Source organism: Hypanus sabinus, chromosome 17, assembly GCF_030144855.1.
Source record: "Hypanus sabinus isolate sHypSab1 chromosome 17, sHypSab1.hap1, whole genome shotgun sequence".
Classification (NCBI taxonomy): Eukaryota; Metazoa; Chordata; class Chondrichthyes; order Myliobatiformes; family Dasyatidae; genus Hypanus; species Hypanus sabinus.
Genome location: NC_082722.1, coordinates 45,449,524 through 45,470,841, shown reverse-complemented (window position 1 = coordinate 45,470,841; position 21,318 = coordinate 45,449,524). Strand labels below are relative to the sequence as shown.

Genomic DNA, 21,318 nt, shown 5'->3' with positions numbered 1-21,318 from the left:
CATTATGGGGTTTAGTGGGCAGATTGTGCACCATCTTGGCGTCACTGCATATTAAAACAGAATATTGCCAATGCACCCAATTGTTTTATCATTTTTGGTAAATAGTTTTAATGCTGCAGCTCTTACCTGTATGTGACCTCATATGGGTCTTAAGGTGGCTGGGCTGGGTAAAGGCTTTACCACATTCCTTGCATGGAAACTCATTGTGTTTGCCTTGTGTCTTCCCCAAACCTAGGCATGCATACATTGCGAAAAAATGTACAGTTAGCAGCCATGGAAGAAGATGGAGTCATCAATGAAACTAAACAAGACCAGACAGAAAACCCAACAAATTTACTGGTCTTTACATTCTCAATACCAAAATCTCAAGCTGTTGAGTCTACTTGAATGAGCAGCAGAGGTGTATTCCAATACACCAATGCTCAGCCACTGTGTTCTCTATTTCAATACAATATATGGTTCCCTTTATACACCTGAAATTGACTTCAAGCAACAGTTTTCCTGATCTTTAAACCCAAAAGCCTAGAAACTCATTATTGCCATTTTTTCAGTATTAATTAGTACTTGTATGCTTAACACTATTGAAAAGGCATTAAAAAAGGTGATATTTCCTGCTGCCATGTGGTAAAGAGTGGACATTACTGATGATCATGAGTTGCTACATAGCTGTGTCCTCCTCAGTCAGCACTAATTGCACACATATGTAATGTTACCAGCCTTCTCCCAACACTGGAGATGGTTATTCCTTTCAGCATTGCTGCATGTCGATGATAAGACCAACAATAATGCAGAGAGGGATGCCAAGATTCTTGTGGATTACTTCACCAACAAGAAGGGAGCATCATCAGCACGGACGGCTACACAGTCCCTCCGGGACCACTTGCAAGTGATGATGAAAGAATATTGCCTAGGTGGCCTCCAGTTGATCAACACTCCTTGTACTGCTGACCAGGATCACAAAAACACAACCTCATAGGTTGGAAGAGTTTATGCAACTTTGAAATATCTATACATCTGCACCTCCAGCATTCTGATCCACTCACAAGCTGTGAACATTTTTTCCTGCAGTACATTTTACACACAGACCTGCTTTTGTCTGATTTCTTTTTTCTCTCTTTCTTGTCAGACCATTTTGACCTTTCTCTTTCTGTCCTTCTCTCCATGACTCTTATCATTGTCCCAAATGTTCAGCAATACTCCACTAATCCTGTGAGTTTCACACACATGTATTCATGTTCATGACTATTCCACACTATTATTCAGGAAGGCCACAATGTCATGTTCACTTAGTCACTGCTCTGGGGAAAGATCTCCAAGAACAGGCACCTGGGCTACAGGCTGGAGAGGGATCAAACAAGTTAACTCCTCTGGAGGAGCGAGTTATTGCAAAAGGCAACCTCCAGGCACCAGTGCTTGTATGACACATGCAAAAAGTGACAGACAAAACTTGTACCCTGGCACCACCTCACTCCCTGGTGTAGAATTCTTCACCCATAGGCTCAGTACCTGTCACCAGGATGTTCATGTCCAAGCAACTGCAATTAATGGCACTTTCAAACACCAGTAGTTCATTAAATTGATCCAATAACCAGTTACAACCCATCATCGAACTATACATAGACAGATGCACAGCACAACAGAGCCAAACGTTTATGCATTCCAGAATGCAGCAAGTCTACTAATTGATACTTTCTTCACAATCTAGCACAACATCCTAAGTGGCAGTATCACACACCTGAGCCTTTCTCAATACATATCTATACTTGTACACATTGCAAGGTGAACACAGCTAACACAAATATCATCGCTGCCCTGAAGTGCTCTGCAAGCATTCCTTTACAAGTAATATTCAGGAAGAATAACAAAGTACTCAGGACACAGAAGCTTCCTTTATTAGGAAAATTCAAGTTGTGTTTTGGCAGTCCTGGGTTTTCAAACTGTAGGCTTTATGGTGAGTTTGTCATTCTGTCTCAGTTAACAAATGGTTTCAAAATATCCAGAAGTTAATATTTACATTAAAGTGTTGGCTGAAGAACATTGCAGGAGCTCTCTTTTCATTTAGGAGGGATTCAGTGTTGAAATGTAATGATGGCAGTGCAGCTGATCCACTGCTCCATGGCCACCAGTCTGATCCTGACTTCTGGTGTGGGGTTTGCATAACCCCCTGGGTGCTTGGGTTTCCACACTGGTTGATTGTCTCACCCTTGGTGTAGGTACCGGCAGGAAAATTTGGAGAAGTTGATCAGAATGTGTGAGAGAACTGACTACAGGAAAATACGTGCAGATTCCATAGACAGGATTGGTAGACGTGGGGTCCCAATGTCAGGAAAGTGAAACTTGAGAAGCGTTGCTGTAGCATCACTTGGCTACTTCTCTTCGAAGCAGGCTTGCTTCAAAGAGGCAGGGAAGGGGCTCTGAGCCACAGGCTGGGCTGTCTAAACTATCTTCAGAGTGGGACAAGGAAGCATTGTCTGAAACAATTAAAAAGCAGCCTTTTGCACCAGTGTGTTTGTCTCCCCAGAAAATCTGCTCAATTTCAGGCCCTCTGAGGGAAGACACCAGTTTAAAGGGGCGCACTTCACTGCATGAGTGATGCACCATCAATAATTCACTCTGAGATGTAACGGCGAGATATTGGCTTTTATTGACTGGAAGAAGGAACACGCAGTGAGTGACCACCATACTACATCCTGGAGACTGAGAGGCCGGACTCAGGCTTTGATCGCCTTTATACAGGAGTCTGTGGGAGGAGCCACAGGAGCAGTCAGCTGGGGGCGTGTCCAGATGGGTATATGCAGTTCACCACAATGAGATGCCTGGCTCTAGCTGGCTGCAGAAAGATAATTGCCCCCCCTGACTCTGCAGGAGTTACAGCCAGTCAGTTATGCTGACTTGGATGTGTTGGATGTTGAGGTTGGATGTGTCTCATAAAAGGGAGGCACTGAGGCAAATGTTTTTTGGTAAATATTGTTAGAATGCTTTGCACTAGGTTGGACTGGCTCTATGTGGTGGGTAGGATCATGGAGGGATTCATATCTTTATTCTCTTGATAGGTGGTATAGACCCAGGAGAACCAACCTTCCACCCTGAAAGTGGTTTCCCTGAGCTAGGGAATGGTAATACCAGGGGACCATGATGGTTGAGAGATCAGGTCACTGCCTCTGCTAACCCTGAACCAGTACCAGGTTGGTTCCCAGGCTTGCTTGCTTCTTTGCAGCACAGTGCATTGTTCTGTTGGAAGCAGTTGGCCATGCTCTGTTAGCCTAGGTGGGGTCCCAGAAGGCATGACAACAGCCATGCATTCTGGACATAAGTCACTATCCATGAGACACAGGTGGGCAGGCAGCAACTGAAGATGTTCACAATCTCGGGATAGGGTCGTAAAGAAAGCTTTTGACACATTGGCCTTCATAAAACAACATTTTCAGTGCAGGAGAAGGGATGTTATGTTGAAGTTGTATAAGACATTGGAGAGGCCTAGTTTTTGGAGTATTTTGTGCAGTTTTGGTTATCTCCTACAGGAAAGATGTAAATAAGGTTGAAAGAGTACAGAAAAAATTTACAAGGATGTTGCCGGGTCTGGAGGACCAGAGTTATATGGAAAGGTTAAATAGGTCAGGACTTTATTCCTTGTAATGTAGAAGGTTGAGAGGATATTGGATAGAGGTACACTATCAAAATTATGAGTAGTATAGATGGGGTAAAAACATGCAGGCTGTTTTCATTGAGGGCGGTGGGACTACGACTAGAGGTCATGAGTTAAGGGTGAAAGGTGAAAGGTTTAAGAGGAACATCAGGGGAATCTTCTTCACTCAGAATGGTCGTGAGAGTGTGGAACATTGCCAGTGTAAGTGGGCACATGCAAGCTCAGTTTCAACATTTAGGAGAAGTTTGGATAGGTACACAGGTGGTAGGGGTGTAGAAGGATATGGTCCCAGTGCAGGTCGATGGGTGGAAACAGTTTAAATGGATTGGTATGGACTAGATGGGCCAAAGGGTCTGGTTCTCTGCTGTACTTTTCTACTACTCTTATGACGCTATTTCATAATCAGTATTTCCCTCTGGGAAATCTCTGTGATTATCCTCGCAAGCGCCACCAAGGCAGTTTCCCCAGACTATCAGCACACCAGCTTCAACCTGGCAGTTTTGCACTGACCATAGTCACTGAAGATCTTCAACCAATGTAACTGAAGTGGAACAACTGACCTAAATGGACATCCTGGGAGGAGATCTGTATCCCCCGGCCGGGGCCAAGCTCCAGCAGCCAGGCTGTCGCAGTCCAACATGGTGAGGTGACAGGGTTTCAAAACCTCCCTTTGCACCCAAATATTGTGTTCCTTTAAAGTTGTTTCATTTGTGCAGCCTATGCTGAGCGGAGCCACTTAAAGTAACTGATGTAGATTATGCTCATTCTTTTTCCTCTTTAGTTCCTTAACCTTCATTAATGAAGAAAGGGCAGTGAAATACTTTGTACAGTTTGTTCAGCTGTCACTTCAAAGCATGAAATAAATGCCTGTGTAAACTGATACAACTCTCACTGTATAATCATGTGCTACATGAGTGGAATGTTGCTTCCCTTAGTGGCACTCGTCCATTACCAGGAAAGCTTTCATGCAATCATTGAAAGGAGGGGAAAGTGTGGTACCATGTAATGAGGCCATATGAGGTGATCCAGGCCTCTATTCAACATAGAACAATCAGTGGCTCTGTACTGTCTATAAACCTCCTTACAATTTAACTATTTCATGTTAGCATTGTTAGAGGGCTCAAGCAGATGGTTTGACTACCTATAAAAGTGATTTACTGCAGAGATGGGTTTTCCTCATAAATTGTACATTAATGAAGAGTAAGGTCATCATACGTGTAATCTCAAGGACAGAACATGAAGAAGCATAAGGGTGATCTCAAATCCGCAATTTTGTTGGCAAATGTCAAGGATCATAAAGTCATGCAATGCCTTAGCCTTTCTACTTGCAGTCCATCTGCCACTAAAATATCATTGCTGTCTGAAGAAGTACAGAAGAGCAGTAGTAGATACATCTGTCTGAAGCACATTGTTGCAGAACTCTAAATACTGTGTTCTTTCACAAGAGAAAAGCTTCATGAGGGAAGTAACCAAAATCTGGTTGTCAAAGGTATGAAGTTAAGTCTGTGTCTGAATGGACTGAGATGCCAAATGAATAATATTATTAGGGATTTGGCTGTAATTCCAAACGGGACCATGAGGCCTAATGAGTTTATGCTTTGATCATGCAAAGTGATTACTATTTGCATCTGCTGCTTTAATATTCCTTACATTCAAGAGCAGATTATTGTGTGTCCTTATAACCTCATTGAGACACCCGGTACTTCGCGTTGTTCTGACCCTGACTGTTGCACTTGATTGCATTCTTCTCAAGTGGGTCATTTGATGAGCACCTATAGGTCTGGGAAATTGGGAGAATTGATGCGGTAAGTATTCAGCTTCTCAGATTGAATTGAGATACGGCACGCTTTGGACTTGACAAGTGGAAGAAGATTGTACAGTAGGAAACAGCATTCAGACTTTTACAAAGGTGAAGGAGATTGAAAATAAGTTTTTTGTTTGCTCCATACTTGCTGAATGGTAGAGGACATTCAACCCATCTAATCTATGCAGGCTCACAAAGCAACCCCATTTCCCACTTATTTTCCCCCAGAGTGAATCTGTGGAATGCTCTGCCACAGACTGCGGTGGAGGCCAAGTCCATGGCTATACTTAAGGTGTAAGTTGTTCGTTTCCTGGTTGGTCAGGGAATCAAAGGATATGGTGAGAAGGTAGGTGTATGGGGTTGGCTAAATCCAGAGCAGACTCGATGGACTGAATGGTCTAATTCTGCTCTTATGTCTTAAGGTCTTACGGTCTTATATTCTTTCCCACTTTCCCATCATGTCCTCCAAATTTCCCCATTGCACTGGCAGCAATATACAGCAGCCAGTTAACCTACCGACACACATGTCCTCAGGATGTGGGAGGAAACCTGACCACTGAGATGAAGCCCACTTGCTCTCTGGGAGGACATGCGAGCTCCCCACAAACAGCACCAGAGATTCTGAATGAACTCAGGATGCTAGCATTCTGAGGCTCTAATGGCTGCACCATTATTTTCAGGATTGAGAAAGCCATTATTGCAATCTCTGGCTGAGACTGTGAAATGAAACAGAAACCTTAAGCTGCTGTTCCTGAAACACAAAGTCCGAATCCATTTTGAGCTGCAACTTTAATGATGAAGTGTGTAGTGGTAATTAGCAGAACTACAATGACTGAAGATGGTTTACCACACTCTCTAATGGCTAAGGTGATCATGCAAGGATCTGAAAATGCAGGACAGCCACAGAAGTTATTGGTAGAATGAAAATCTTTCTGTGGATTAGGTGCTGCTGTTTCACAGCATGTCCAGAATCATGTTCTCTTGACAGAAGCATGTCTAGGGCTATGAATCTTGAAGATCTGCAATGTGTGGCTGTTTGTTCCCAACTTCTTACTTTTCTTCTTGGGAACAGCAGATAGCATTTCACTGGCTTTTCATTCAACCTTAAAAACATCTGGACTGCAAAGGTGCACCCACCAGAATGCTCTTTATTGACTACAACTCAGCATTCAAAACTAATCAATAAACTTCAAGCTTTGGCCTCGATACCTTCTCGTGCAATTGGAATCTTGTTTTTCTCGCCTGCAGACCCTAGTCTGTTCAGATTGGCGAACAACATCTCCTCCGCAATCTCCACCAGCACAGGTGCACCACAGGGCTACGCCATTTGCTCTACTCACTTGACACTTACAACTGTGAGGCCAAGCATAGCTCCAAAGCCATATTTAGGTTTACTGATGACCCCACTTCATAGGCTATATAAAATGTGGCACTATCTATGAACCTCCTTACCATTTAACTATTTCACGTTAGCATCCTTAAAGGCATATAAGAGTGAAATCGCAAATCTGACTGACTGGTGCCATAGCAACAACCTCTCACTCGATGTCAACAAGACCAAAGAGAAGATTATTGTCTTCAGGAGGATGAAACTATAGGTCCATGAGCCAGTCCTCATCAGGGGATTGGAGATAGAGAGTGTCAGCAACTTTAACTTCATTGGTGTTATCATTTCAGAAAATCTGCCCTGGGCCCAGCACGTAAGTGCCATTAATAAGAAGCATTGCAGTGCCTTTACTTCCTTGGAAGTTTGCAAAGAGTTGACATGACATCTAATACTTCGATAAACTTCTATAGATGTGTAGTGGTTGCATCACAGTATAGTATGGAAACACCAATGCTCTTGAATGGAAAATTCAACAAAAAGTAGGGGATAAAGCCCAGTCCCTCGTGGGTAAAGACCACGGGATTCTGGTGAGCGCTAAGAACCTTGCCAGACTGATGCAGACTGCAGAGCTGTATCTTTGCAGCCTTAAAGTGGTCTCCATTAAATACCTGATAATAGTGTAACTACCATTACAGTGTTACTCAGCTGTTTTGTTTTGTGCTTTGAGTAGAATGAGTAGCCACCTCAGCAGGGACAGTCTCTTGTTCCCAAAACCTGTCCAGCAGGGCAGAGCATCCCCGGAAAGATGCGAGGCAACTGTGACTGCAATGTGCAAGCTGAAAGTGTACCTAGAATTGATCAGCACAGATCGAGAGAATGCACTTCCCCCCGGCCCTGTAAATGAACATTTACGGGTTGTAAATCATCCTTTTAATTGTCAGTAGGATGTAGGTTTATTAACAGCTATACCTGCTCCTTACACCAAAAGAGTAGAATCAATAATCACCATCCAAATATGGGAAGATGGGTCCATGATATGTGGTAACTGCAGCCAAGAATGATCCACAAGCTAAAAGCTACAAGTCGATATGACTTTAACCTCAACATTGACCCCACACAGAGAGTGGTGGTAGATGCAGATACATCTAGAAACTCTTAGACAGGCACATGGATGATAGAAAACTGCAGGGCTATGTGGGAAGGAAGGGTTGGATTGATTTTGAGGTAGGTTAAAAGGTCAACACAACATCATGGGCTGGGGGGGACGTCACGTGATGACGTAGGATCAAGACGTGGAAATCCAGCTCTCCCGTAAAAAAACAATAAAATAATGTTTAAGTGAAGAAAAGTTAGTAAATACTTTTTAGAAATTACTTATAAACTACTCAGGATTGTCTTAAGATATGTCTCCTAAACAGAAGCAGAAGAAAACTACTACTTTGAAGATAACACAAGTTGGAAAAGAATCAAGGCCGGCCGCCATGAAAGAGCCTTGGGCTCAAGTGCATTTCACCTCCGGCGATACAGAACAGGAAACTGCGGCAACATCAACCATTTCCAAAAAAAAAAGAGCAACAGGAATTGCGCATGCGTGAAGGAAGGGGCATGTACAAACACGAGCAACCCAAACTACAAATCCCAGCTATGATCAGAACTGAAAGTGAAAGTGAATATGAGGTGGAATCAGATTCTCTGGATAAATCAGACGAAGAGGAAGAGACAAAGAAGAGCAACAGGAAGAGGTTGGAGGTGATATTGGAGACATAAAAAAATCTTTGGTGCAAATAATTAAAAGCATGAATTAAAAGCATTAAAAGTAATAAAAAGATATTAAAAATATGAAGATTATGTTTGATAAAATGATGAAAAGACAGGACAAAATGGACAAGAAAATTAAAAACTTGGAAGAAACAATGGGAGACACCATTGATAGAGTGAATATAATGGAAGATAATATTTCTGCCTGGACATCAGAAAGAAAATGGTTGTCGGAAAAAGTGGATGTATTTGAAAATTTTAGCAGACGAAATAATATTAAAATTGTTGGACTTAAAGAAGGTATAGAGGGAGAGGATCCAATAATTTTTTTTCAAAAATGGATTCCAGAAATTTTGGAAATGGAAGAAGGAACCCAGTTAATTGAAATTGAAAGGGCTCACGGAGCCTTAAGATCAAGACCTCAAGCTGATCAAAACCCATGATCAATCTTGATAAAATGCTTAAGATATCAAGATAAAGAAAAGATCCTGAAGGCGGCTGGCCAATGTGCCAGCAAGAGAAACGGGCCATTGATGATAGAAGGGAAAACAGTTCTTTTCTATCCTGATATAAGTTATGACCTTTTGAAGAGAAAGAAGGAATTTAACCCAGCAAAAAAAGTTTCATGGGAAAAGGGTTATAAATTTATATTGCGCCACCCGGCAACCCTGATAATTTTTTTGGATGACGGAAAAAGATCTTTTACTGATTATCGGGATGCGTAAGAATTTGCACAAGAACTCCCAAATATTCGCTAACCACAGCCAAAGATTTAAAAGTGAAATGGATTAAAGATGAAGACAGGGACAGTGAATGGAGTTGATGGATGTTTAAGGACAGAAGAATATTTAAATATATTCTTAATTATATGATACAGGGGGAGAAAAGTAAAAATTTGAGAAATATTAATCAAAAATAGTGATATTATTTTTTCTTCTCTTATATATACTTTTTTATGTTACGGGGGAGCTGGGGGAACATCAGATTGATTGCTACGGGATTCACGTGTGTAATCATGGCGATTGCCATGACCCGTACAACGGAGTGGGGTAATGTTGTGTTTTTTTTATTCACAACATTAGTAGGGGGGTATCCTGTTTTTTTTCTTTATGATCTATTTTTCTTTAATCTTTCTTTCTTTGCCTGGACAATCGAGGGAGACACATAGCAACACGGAGAATTTTAAAAGATCCCCCAGGGTACTACGAAAGTTGAAAAGTTAGGTATTACTATAGACTGGAATAACCCTGTTCAAAATAATGACTAATTTACTGAATTTTTTACGTTTTAATGTTAATGGGCTTAATGGACCAGTGAAAAGAAAAAGAATTTTAACATACATTAAGAAAATGAAAATAGACATAGCTTTTAGCTGCATTCCATTTCAAAAAATTACTTATAATTTAAGTGATAAATATGAAATATTTTTGAAAATTCGGTGCCCTTATTTACAAAAGATAGAATTAAATATATAGGTGCTCTGAAGATAAAATTATTGGTTATTTGGGGAAAGAAATAAATATACATACTAAAGCTATTATGAACTCCATGGAGCATGTGGGGATCTTTCGATATCCAGGCATCCTTTTTTTTCTCTCTTTCTACAGGGATATGTTAAGGGGGAGGGGTTAAGCGGAGGGGGGAAGGGTTGATGATTTTTTTCCTTCTGTAACCATTTGAAAGTTCAATAAAAAAAATTTATTAAAAAAAACATCATGGGCTGAAGCGACTGTACTGTGCTGTACTGTTCTATGTTCAACTGAGGACAAACTGCGTAAAATTTTATGAGAGCACAGTTCTCAGGGATGAGTAACTCATGGAAGCACAACCTGCATTGTCCATCTGAGAAGTATAGTTAAGACCATGGCTCCCTGTGAATTATGGACCTCCACTGACTGCTGCAGGTCAACGATTGAGAGGAGTAGCAGGTCAATATCAATAACCTTTGTGAGTCCTGCTGGAGGCAGAGTGATTTAATTTATAAGGAAAGCCCTACCTTTGGTGCAAGTAATGTGCAGAGCAAGCGGTCAGGCTGTGGAATGGCACGTAGCAAACCGACTATATATGTTAGGTGTTCGAACTCCACACTGTTTATGACTAACCAGTGCTACTCAAGGCTGCTTCTTCTGTGACTGAACAGTGACACTCCTTTACCGGTGATGGATATTCACTTCCTGGGCCAGGGGTCTCTTGTTTTTGCCATGCTTAGCTTTCTAAACATAGCAGCGGATGCTTCTGGAGATCAAAGGGCTGTTTTGAAGAGGATAATCTTCCGACTAATATTCATTGTTTAACGTCTAGTCATAAATGGGAGCCAGTCTTCAGTTTTTAATATAAATGGAAAACAGTAATCAGCTTGAAGTTGAAAAACCACAGCTGTGGAAACAAGCACTGTTTACAGCACAAGATGCTGACCGTGGCACCTGCCTTACGGCTGAAGACATGCAGCATAAGACACTGGGTTATTTTGTTTGGCTTGTTTCAGATTAGACAACACTGATTAAGATGCTTATTTCAAAGAAGCCTGCAGACCAGATAAAGACAATCACTTAGCACATCAACAGCTGATTTATTAATAAGTTGGAAAGTTTATGTACTCAGGGAAGTTAGCTTCACAGCATTAATTGTGGGTACCTGTGACCTGTGTCTCCAAAAAGCTCTGAGACTGGTTGTGTTAAAAGGTATCTGAAAGAATATCGCGTGTGTGAAGGGACCCAAGTGGCAAAGAGACTATATAATTGTCAAGAGCAGTTCTGGCTTATTAGGAATGGGGTAAGGAACACCACAGAGCATGAAAGAAACAAAGGGTGAACTGGAGTCCATTCCTCTACCTTTCAGTTCTACGACAGACGAGTGGTTCGTCTGTGTCGTTAGTTTGTCTTTTTAAGTTTCGGAAATTGCACCTGTGTTTTGGAAATCCTTTGTGTTTTAGAAATGGTTTGTAATTTGGAAGTCTTTATTAAGATAGAAGTCCTCTGTGAGTTTTAACTGTACTTTAAGAGTGTTGTTTGGATTTAAATGTGTATCACTGAAAATAAATGAACTGTGTTTTAAATGACTTGGTTAGCTGAAAGTATCTTCTCCTTAGTAGGGAGAAGGGACCCACTGCTCGAATATTGGGTATTGGCAGCTAAACTCGCCATGGAGAATAAACAGGGAAGTGAACTAGTCTTTGGAGATTGGGTAGTTACTGCATAATTGCCCTTTAATGAGGATGCACATGGCTAATTATATTAGATAGAGCTTAAAGTCTTCGTCTGAGTTTAGAACTTTGTGGTCAGCAAACCAGATACGATCACATGCAAATGAAAATTTCATTGTTGATGAATTTCAGGATTTGCTCTGCTTCTAATGTATTTAAATGAGTTTTAAACTGAAAAATCACACCCAGACATGAGCAGAAAATATAGTGATTGATGCTAAGATACCCAAGAATAGGCATAGATTTCATCACTTGACATGGATGCAAGTTTAAAATTTTCAACATTTTTTCAACACAGTGCAAATGAATCTCTAGGCCTCCATTATCAGCAGCTTCAGGAATGTAAAATAAAAACACATGAGTTTTGTGTCTCTGTTCTTTTTCCTGGCATGGTATATTTAACATCTCTTAATCTGAAAATATCTCTGCCACAAACCGCTATGGTTAAGGAGTATCTGGATGAAATAACATTTGATTCCATTAATGACTTTCACTTGGAAAATCCTTCATACCGTTACCTAGTCAAACAACCAAGCAAGAGTAGATCCAATGCTGCAGATACCATCCAGGTAAAGAAATTTATGGTGGAGTAACGATCAGAAATAGAGATTTTCAAACCAGATTCCTTCAGTTCCATTAAATGACGTTAACTTTCAAGATCTACAATTACCATTACACACAGAATTGGTACAATTAAAGTATATGTAGCTGATATAACAGAAATCTGAATAAATCAATAAATATAGAATGGAATTATTGTTTTGTAAAAATTACACAACTCTGCAATGACTGCTCCCCTTCCCTCACCCACAATCCCCTCTTCCACTACTGCCACTTACTCAAAATCTAAGGCTGATCAGGCGAAATTGACAGCATCATAACAATTTTAATCCATCCTAACCTGAAGAATTCTGGCACCCAGTTCATTGTCAGTTTTTAAACATCCCAGGATGTCAATTGACTACTTTTGCTGTGACTCTGAAATTAGCACACTGGCTAGTGTCATAACTTGGTCACAAGTCCTGGAATGGCATCAAGTGTTGTGTGATATACAACAATGCACCAAAGCTACACTGAGAGCTGCAATTTAATATCACCAGACTACAAATTTGTTAACATATTTTAGAAACAAAGTAAGTGTTGAAAATTTGCTTAACCTGGAGAACAGAATTTTGTACATGTTTTGGGGCTGAAAATTGGGCTTCACCCGTTTTAGTGCAGAAAATTGCCACTATGCTTTTCCGTGACTCCAAGTCAGATATCAGCAAACATAATTACAAAATTTGGACATCCTTGCTTTAAGAAAATGTCATTGTGGCTTCCACCAATTTAAAAGCATCAGCAGCCAGTTTAAAAGATGACAGCTGTGGGCAAAGATCACTGACAAGCCTGATAAATGAAGGAAAAGGCTATTGAGTGGGCAAAAAATGAAGATGGAGTGGCAGTGGGGTAGAATTGAGGAGAGATGGATAAATTGGAAGGGGGTATAGTTTAACAGCATGGTGTTGAAGAATGTTCTTGCCCCACCACAAACACACACATACACACACACTGGAGTGGTGCAGAGATGACGTTGATTATGTCACCCAATATACTGAATACACCATGAGAATTTCAAGTGCATTAGGGGTGAATCATGAATGGAAGTGTTTGGTCTAATTTCTGAATTATGCTTTTTTATATGTTGGAAATGAGCACAAATACCTCAAAGCATGCAAAAAGTGTGTTATGCATGATTTATATGTTTTTTTTAAATCCAGTTTCAGAACATGAGTCGTCTTGGCTTCTGTTAGGAAATTTGTTTTTTAATAAAGATTTCAATTCTTCCTGCTGTGTAGAAAGTTTTACTCCCAGAGTAAAACTTCTCCAGATGCTGCTAATGGTAGTGCAACATGCAAAATTTGTTCGTTCTATGATTTGCAACCCCATTCACCTGAGAAAAATGTTCCATATTTATTCACAGAACAACTAGGGTTTTACTGATTGCATTTCTTCTGAAACAACTCTAATTAAGGGGTTCAAATGGCACACTTTGTTCTCAGTGAGGTCTCTGGCTTTCTATGAACTCACAATATCTCATTACCGCTCTGCCTTGATTGCTCTGTCATGGAGGTGAGGGTGATGATGACTCTTGGCTTCTTATCATCAGGTTCACACTGCTGCCTCTGACCCTTGCTGCATCCCAGAGATTACTGTTTGTTGGTGCATTACAGAGGGTCACTCAAACTTCACACTCAAGGAGAGATTTAAGCCAATTTTCCTTCACTCTACGGATGCATACAGAGCATGCTTGGAACTTTACCTGCACCCACACGGAAGATTTTTTAAAAGCTTCACTCCCAGATGAGTTCAATGCCTTCTATGCTTACTTTGACCATCAAGACATGGAGGAACCTTCATGAACCCATGGCCCCAAATAACCCTGTGATTTCAGTCTCACAGGCTGATATGAGAGCATCCAGGAGGGTGAACCCACGAGAAGCATCCAGCCCAGATAGGGTCACTGAGTACTGAAGAGCTGAGCTGTTCAGATTCACTGACATCTTTAACCTCTCATTTTGTCAGTCTGGGGTATCCACCTGCTTCAGCAGGCTTCAGTTATACTGGTGCCTATGAGGGACACAGTAACCTGCCTCAATAACTATCGTCCAGCAGCATTTACATTCATTGGGATGAAGTGCTTTGAGGGGTTGGTAACGTAACATATCAAATCCACTCCAATTTGCTTACCGGCTCAACAGGTCCACAGCAGGTGCCTTTTTATTGGGTTTTCACTGGGCAGCAAAGATGAATACATCAGGATATTCTTTATCAACTAGAGCTCAGCATTCAATTCTCAAAACTAATCAAGAAGCTTTAAGATCCTGGCCCCAATACCTCCTTGTGCAATTGGATCCCGGATTTGCTCACTTGCAGACCCCAGTAGTTTTGATTGGGAACAACATCTCCTCCACAATCTCCATCAGCCCAGGAGTACCACAAGGCTGCGTGCTTAGACCCTTGCTTTATTTCCTTTCCACTTATGACTGTGAGGCTAAGCACAGCTCAAATGCCATATGTAAACTTGTTGTCAACATCACTGTTGTTGACCGAATCAAAGGTGATGACAGATCAGCACCTAGGAGAGAGATTGAAACACTGGCTGACAAACAATCTCTCATTCAACGGCAGCAAGACCAAAGAGCTGATTATTGACTTCAGGAGGAGGAAACCAGAGGTCTATGAGCAACTTCTCATCGGGGATCAGAGGTGGAGAGGGTCACAAACCTTCTCGACATTCCTTGGTGTTATTATTTCAGAGGACCTGTCCTGAGACCAGCACCCAGGCCATGCTTCCTTCTCTCCGTTGCCATCAGGAAGAAGGTATAGGAGCCTCAGGGCCCACACCACCATGGTTCAGAAACAGTTATTACCCCTCAAATATCAGGCTCTTCAAACAGAGGGGATAGCCTCACTCATTTTTACTTGTCCCCATCACTGAACTGTTCCCACAACTGATGGACTTACTTTCAAGGATTCTTCATCTCACATTCTTGATTTTATTTATTTATTTCTGTATTTATTATTAATATTATTTTTCTCTCTTTTGTACTTGAACAGTTTGTAGTCCTTTGCACATTGGTTGTTTGTCCATCCTGTTGGGTAAGGTCTTTCATTGATTCTATTGAGTTTCTTGGATTTGCTGTGTATACCTGTATGAAAATGAATCTCAAGGGTGTGTATGGTGACGTATATGTACTTCCATAATAAATTTACTTTGAACTTGACAGTTGTTTACAGACAGACTTATAGGTCCCTCACCTAAGCATCTTAACGGGGCTTTGGCTGTAGTGCTGGAGGGTCTACGATTCACCTCCCTCCCTCCCCCCACCCCTCCTTTGCACAAGGACCAAGTATTTCGTGGGCATGGCTCTTGGAAGCCCCAGAAACATTCTCATAGCCCCTCCTACAACTGTAATACCCACCAAATCAGTAGCTAAAATTAAGAGCTGATCTCAGATTGCACCCGTTGAGTTACATGATGAGACTTGAAAGAAGTTTGATGTCAGTTTTAGCAGGCATTACACAGGGAAATATATGATCACTCTTCTTTGAACCTCCCAGATGCCCTCTATGTAAAGTTCACTGTGTAACTTTACAAGTGACCTACAACACTGCTTTAATGGCAAAAAAAATGTTATGGATCAATTTTTTGACCATTGTGTACTGTATACATTAAACAGTGATGATCTGCTATACAATCATGCATAGATTCCAGCACAGAAAATCTTTCCCCATTAGCTTATTTTTATTACAATGAGCACCATATGATTCACTGACCCAGAACTCTGCTACAAGACCTCCTAAGTTGAAATGACCATTTTACCTATCACTAATGTTTTGCAGCAATGCTAATAGAATAACATCCTAAGCAACTGAAGATGCCTGGAAAAGGTAGATCTTTTAGCCACAGCACACTCTCCAAATGGGCAAATTCAAATGCACTATTTTAATTTGTTCAAGATTTGTTCACTATTTTGTTCAAGAATAATTTTACATTTATTTACTGTACAGTCTAACAATTATTAACTTTTTGATACACATTACAAAACAAAAAGATAAACAAGATTCTAAAGAAATAAAGAAGATAAAAATAAAAAACTTGGAACCAGACATAAATTTAGCAGTGTGGGGGGGGGGGTGTGAGAGGGGTTAAAGACTGTGGTGTGATATGTGATGGGAGCACCTGGATAACACACACAAATTGCTGGAGGAACTCAGCAGGTAAGGCAGCATCCATGGAAAACTTCCCCTCCCCTAACCTTATTCTGGCTTCAAACCTCTTCCTTTCCAGTCTTGGTGAAGGATCTTGGCTCAGAACCTCAAATGTTTATTCCTTTCCATAGATGCTGTCTGACCCGCTGAGTTCTTTCAGCTGGGAATGTAGTTCTAATGCTCCTAGTTTTCCACTCATTAAAATAAATGACCATGAAAACTTAGAACAAGCTCAATGACTTGTATCTGATCCTGTCAGCTCTGCTGTCAACTCTGTGCCAGAAGCAAAATCTACATACACTTACTCCAATCTCAACAAAAATATAACATTTTTGTTAGAAGCAGATAAGCAGCATTAGAGTGAGCAGGCCATCTCACTTCTTGATTAATTTCAGTCTCCTTTCCCAGAAGAGCTCTTTTGTCTCTCTCCATCTCTCACTATAAGTTGGCTTTCAACCACTTTTTCTGCAAGTCTAGAATTATTCACGAAGAATCTTTGCTTAACTTCCCATTGAATTTTCTTGTGCACACTGACATTATTCTTTCTGGTCAGTCGATCTTTGTGACTAGTAGGAATGCTTCATTGCATTGTAAATCTGATGACAGGCTTGTGCTAAAATGTCAGGTTGTTTTTCCCTCCATGGATCCTACCCAACCTGCTGTGCATTTCAAGCATGTTCTGTTTTTATTTGTTTTACAATATTACAGGCTAAACTCACTACATTTATCAAAGGGACAAGAATATTCCAAAGGAAATACTTCATAGGAATTTCCTGTCAGCACAAATATCAAAAACAAATGATGTTATATTTGAGGTCATGGCATATACAAGCACTTTACATTGGTGCATGATACATCATGACATAAAATATAACAATGGCAAACAACCAGAAGGCAATTCCAATGTACTTACATTTCAAACCTACGACCATACATCTTACTCTTTACAAATTATTGTGCATTAACCACACGCTAACGAATCCAGACACTTCAAAACTTGTTCATGGGTGTGCATCGTAAATTTAAACTAAAATTTACGACAAACTAAACAAAATCAGAATTATAAATGTCATTAAACTACATTCAACATGTTGCCAGACAGACAATTAATAAATATTTGAATATCTATGGTGTATCTTACCTAACTAACTGTTTGTGACCACTTCATGGGCATGTTTCCCACACGCAGTTAACGTACGTGTACCAACCAAACGCACTTTCTTTTTCTCCCTCAGATATCACTTCTTTCAGCTCCATCTAGTATATGATTGCTTTGGGAATTTCTAATTGTTTTTTTTTTAAATTAGTCTTTCCAATATTTGTTCAATTTGGATGTAAATTTGTCAAAAAGAAAATAGAATGCAAAATAAATTTTAATGTAAAAGACCTTTGATTTCTAATGATTCTGCATTTCATGGTACATAAATATAAATTATGAAGGTTAATATGCTCTTCAGTCAGCTGTGAAGTAAATCTCAGAACTCATCCCACTTCATCTGATTTTGATATTGACAAAAGTTGCCAATACCAGCCATCTTGGTCACAAGCAGGGAACCCGTGGAGTGAATAGAATGATAGTTTCACACAATACTCTGTTCCACAAGGCCTGTACACTTACTATGGCTTGATAACATTAACAAAACCATCATTCATGAGACTGCTGAATTAGTGTGGCCACCAAGCAGTTCACTTTAATTCTCAGCTAACTCATTAAAGGGTTAGTACCTATTCTATTGGATTACCAGTAACACAATTACAAACTAAATATTACAGAATTACAAAATGACAGCAATTATAAAATAAATATTGATGGACTCTCTTGAAAGCATGGTTACAATTTTATGGTTTCAGTTGACATCAGTATAAATGTCAATAGCACTGTAAAAGACATTGGCCACACTGCTGAATCACTCTTAGAATTTGTAAGACAGCTGTTCTGAGTAACAACAAATGTGTCTAAGGAACTTATTTTATAGGCAGAGAATTAGCTAGACATAGTATATTACAAGGGTAAGCTTTAAGTTCATCTACCAATCTTCTCATCCTGAGTTAACCCATCAAGCTGATTTCAAGTATTCAATTAGCTTTTCCAAGAAAAATAAAGGACAATTTATGTGATTAATTTAAAAAGCAATTGACTGTATGGATAGCATTACTCCCTTTTCTTCTGTGCCAACTGCAAAGGTTGTCAACCGTCATTGATTATTTAAAGTAACTCAAGTGAACTGTGGAATGCGCTTCAATATTCATCTAAGTATTAAGACAGAAGTAAATCTGTGGACAAAACTGCAATCAAAATTTATATATAAATGATAAAAGTATAAGAGGACATGAGAGAGGCTTAGATTTTTCTGCAGTGACATAAAGTGCAGTGATTGTTGTCATACAGCCGAAATTCAAACACGAAACAACTCTGCAGTTGCAAAGTCAATTCTTACCTATGGAAATTAAGAGCTGTGAGGCCAATAAAGAATGCTCAGCCTGGAAAAATACTTTGATCTTACAAATAAATAAATCAATTAAAAAGTTCTATTGCGTGTAATATACAAAGAATGTTACTATTTATTTGAGGTTCTCATCTAGATTAATAGACCATACCTTAAACAAATGGAATTGTATTCAGTCAATGACAAATATCTAAGTGGATTCTATTCTTAGATTTAGAAGCTTCCAACTTCTCCACTGTTCCTTAGTTTTTAACACCACGTAATAATACTGATGCTTCATTTTGCAGAATCTATCAATCAAATGAAATAGGCCCTATCCTACATCTATGGATGTCTCTCACAATTAATAAGTCTCCAGTTCATTCTTCCCTTAAGCTACTACATTTCTTCTCTAAATATCGGCAGTCAGTGTTCTGAAATGGGATAACTTCAATTTAATACAAACTTAGGAAAACAGAAGACTTGATATACTAGTAACACAGAACACAAAAAAATTGCCAATTTACTTTGAAATTCCCTTGAAGGCATGACAAGAAAAGAGACTTAGCTGGCTAATGTGTTCATTGCATTTAAAAAGTTGGATTTATTTGACACCCACCTGATATATCTGCTCTCTTAGTAGTGTTGCTACTGCTGGATGAACTATTTCCAATACCATTGAAAGCTGCCATGTTGTCTGTGCTGTAAGCTCTCAGAACTGACAGCATGTTCATTTGCTGGTCCACAGGTTGGTGGTCATGGGTCTGCCCAGGTGGAATATTGTGAGATGGCAGAAGATTTAAATTGTGCCAAGGTCCACCTTGGTGTTTACCCATGGAACTCAGAAGACTCTGTGAACCTTGTGAAAGAGCTGTACTGTGAATTAGATCTTCTTCATCAGAGGTTTCTTCATCCGAGGTTGATGGTCGGTTTGTGTCAACTAATGCTTCTTGATCATCTGCATCTTGCTCGTTTACAGACCCTGTATCATCACTAAATGGCTGATTACCTGCTTCACCAGAGGGACTCATGCTTGTAGTCCCTGGTGAAACAAGATTCAGTGAATTTGCTGGAAGGTATTTCAGCTCATTTTCATGGGCAGCGCCCAAGACAGATGTTCCTGGGTTGCCACCAGTTGAGTATTTGTGAAATTGTTTGTAAAAGTCTGTCACCAGAGAACTCAGACTGGAATCTATGGGATTAATATAAGACTTCTTGTGATCTCCCACAGAATCACTAGATTGCCCTTGTGAAGATATTTTTTCAGGAGAGGAATCTGCCTTGTCAAGTAGTTTTGCTGTTATATCTTTCTTGGCAACAACAGGAGAAATAGACAAACAGGTTTTCTTTGCAACAGATGAAGCCTCCCCTCGAAGGTCATTCCCAATTCCAGCTGTTCCAGAAAGATTTTCTTTTCGTTTTGATTTTCCCAGGTGGTTTGCTTGAAGGTGAAGAATCATTAGTTCCATTGACGATGTCGTGAAGGAACAGAAAAGACACCCATGCCAAGTAATGTTATCCTGAGTGGTAGTCGTTGCACCAGGGATTGAAACAGAGTCCTGTGATGGAGGTCTTACAGACAAGTCTAAAGGTTCATACTGGGATTTTTCTGCAGCTGACCGAGATTTGACAGCTGATTTTTCTTCGGAAGACTGATTTTCAACCCTTCCTTCACAATCTTCAGAGCCGGCATTCTTTGTGACTTTCTCTAGTGTTAGCTTTGAGTTAGACTGTCTTAGGCTTGCTGTTTCACCATACACTCTTGCCAACATTTCTTTCTCTTTCTCCAAGGATCTCAGTCCAAAGGTGTCAATAAATGCTTGCAAGGACCCTTGAAAGTTGACTCCATTTCCAGCAAGACTTTGAAAAGCTCTGCTTAGATCAGAAAGGCTTGGAGTTTCCTCAGCAGAAACCTCCGAAGTAATTTTCAGGTTTTCAGATTGCTGCTCTGATGTTACACTGGGCCCATGACCTTGGCAATCTGCAGGAGAAAGGACTCCTACTGGCCACTGCTGAGGAGTCAAGCTACTCCTTAGGTCAGTTCCAGGCACACCTTTCATAACTCCTCTCAATATCTCTGGTCTGATAAACATCTGGCTTTTGCTTACTGGCTCTTCAGAATGCTCCTGACGAGTGTGAGCTTGCCCTGGCAGCGGGCTTGTTCCATTCTGCCGCTCCCGATGGTGACGTTCTAAATGGTATTTCAGAGACGCTGACTGGGTTCCAGCATAATCGCAATGAGGGCATTTATACGGCTTTTCTCCTAAAAAAAAGAAACAAAATACTAACTTCATTTCTGTTTTGAACATGCAAATGTTCCTCTGCAATCTGGGCTAAAAAATAAACAATTCTTTCCTTTTGTGTGAGAAGAAAGACAAGACATAGTTGAAAAAGCAGAAA

At 40.2% G+C, this 21,318-nt stretch overlaps 1 protein-coding gene across 1 annotated transcript in view; it reads right to left on the bottom strand.

Annotated features, from left to right (window-relative positions):
- znf536 (zinc finger protein 536) overlaps positions 1 to 21,318 on the bottom strand; it is a 504,202-nt gene that overhangs the window by 97,258 nt on the left and 385,626 nt on the right. Inside the window, exons 7-8 of the mRNA XM_059992966.1 lie at positions 19,538 to 21,181; positions 127 to 231 (exon numbers count right to left, since the gene is read on the bottom strand). Of these exons, the coding sequence (XP_059848949.1) occupies positions 127 to 231; positions 19,538 to 21,181 (1,749 nt within the window). The remainder of the gene's footprint in view (positions 1 to 126; positions 232 to 19,537; positions 21,182 to 21,318) is intronic.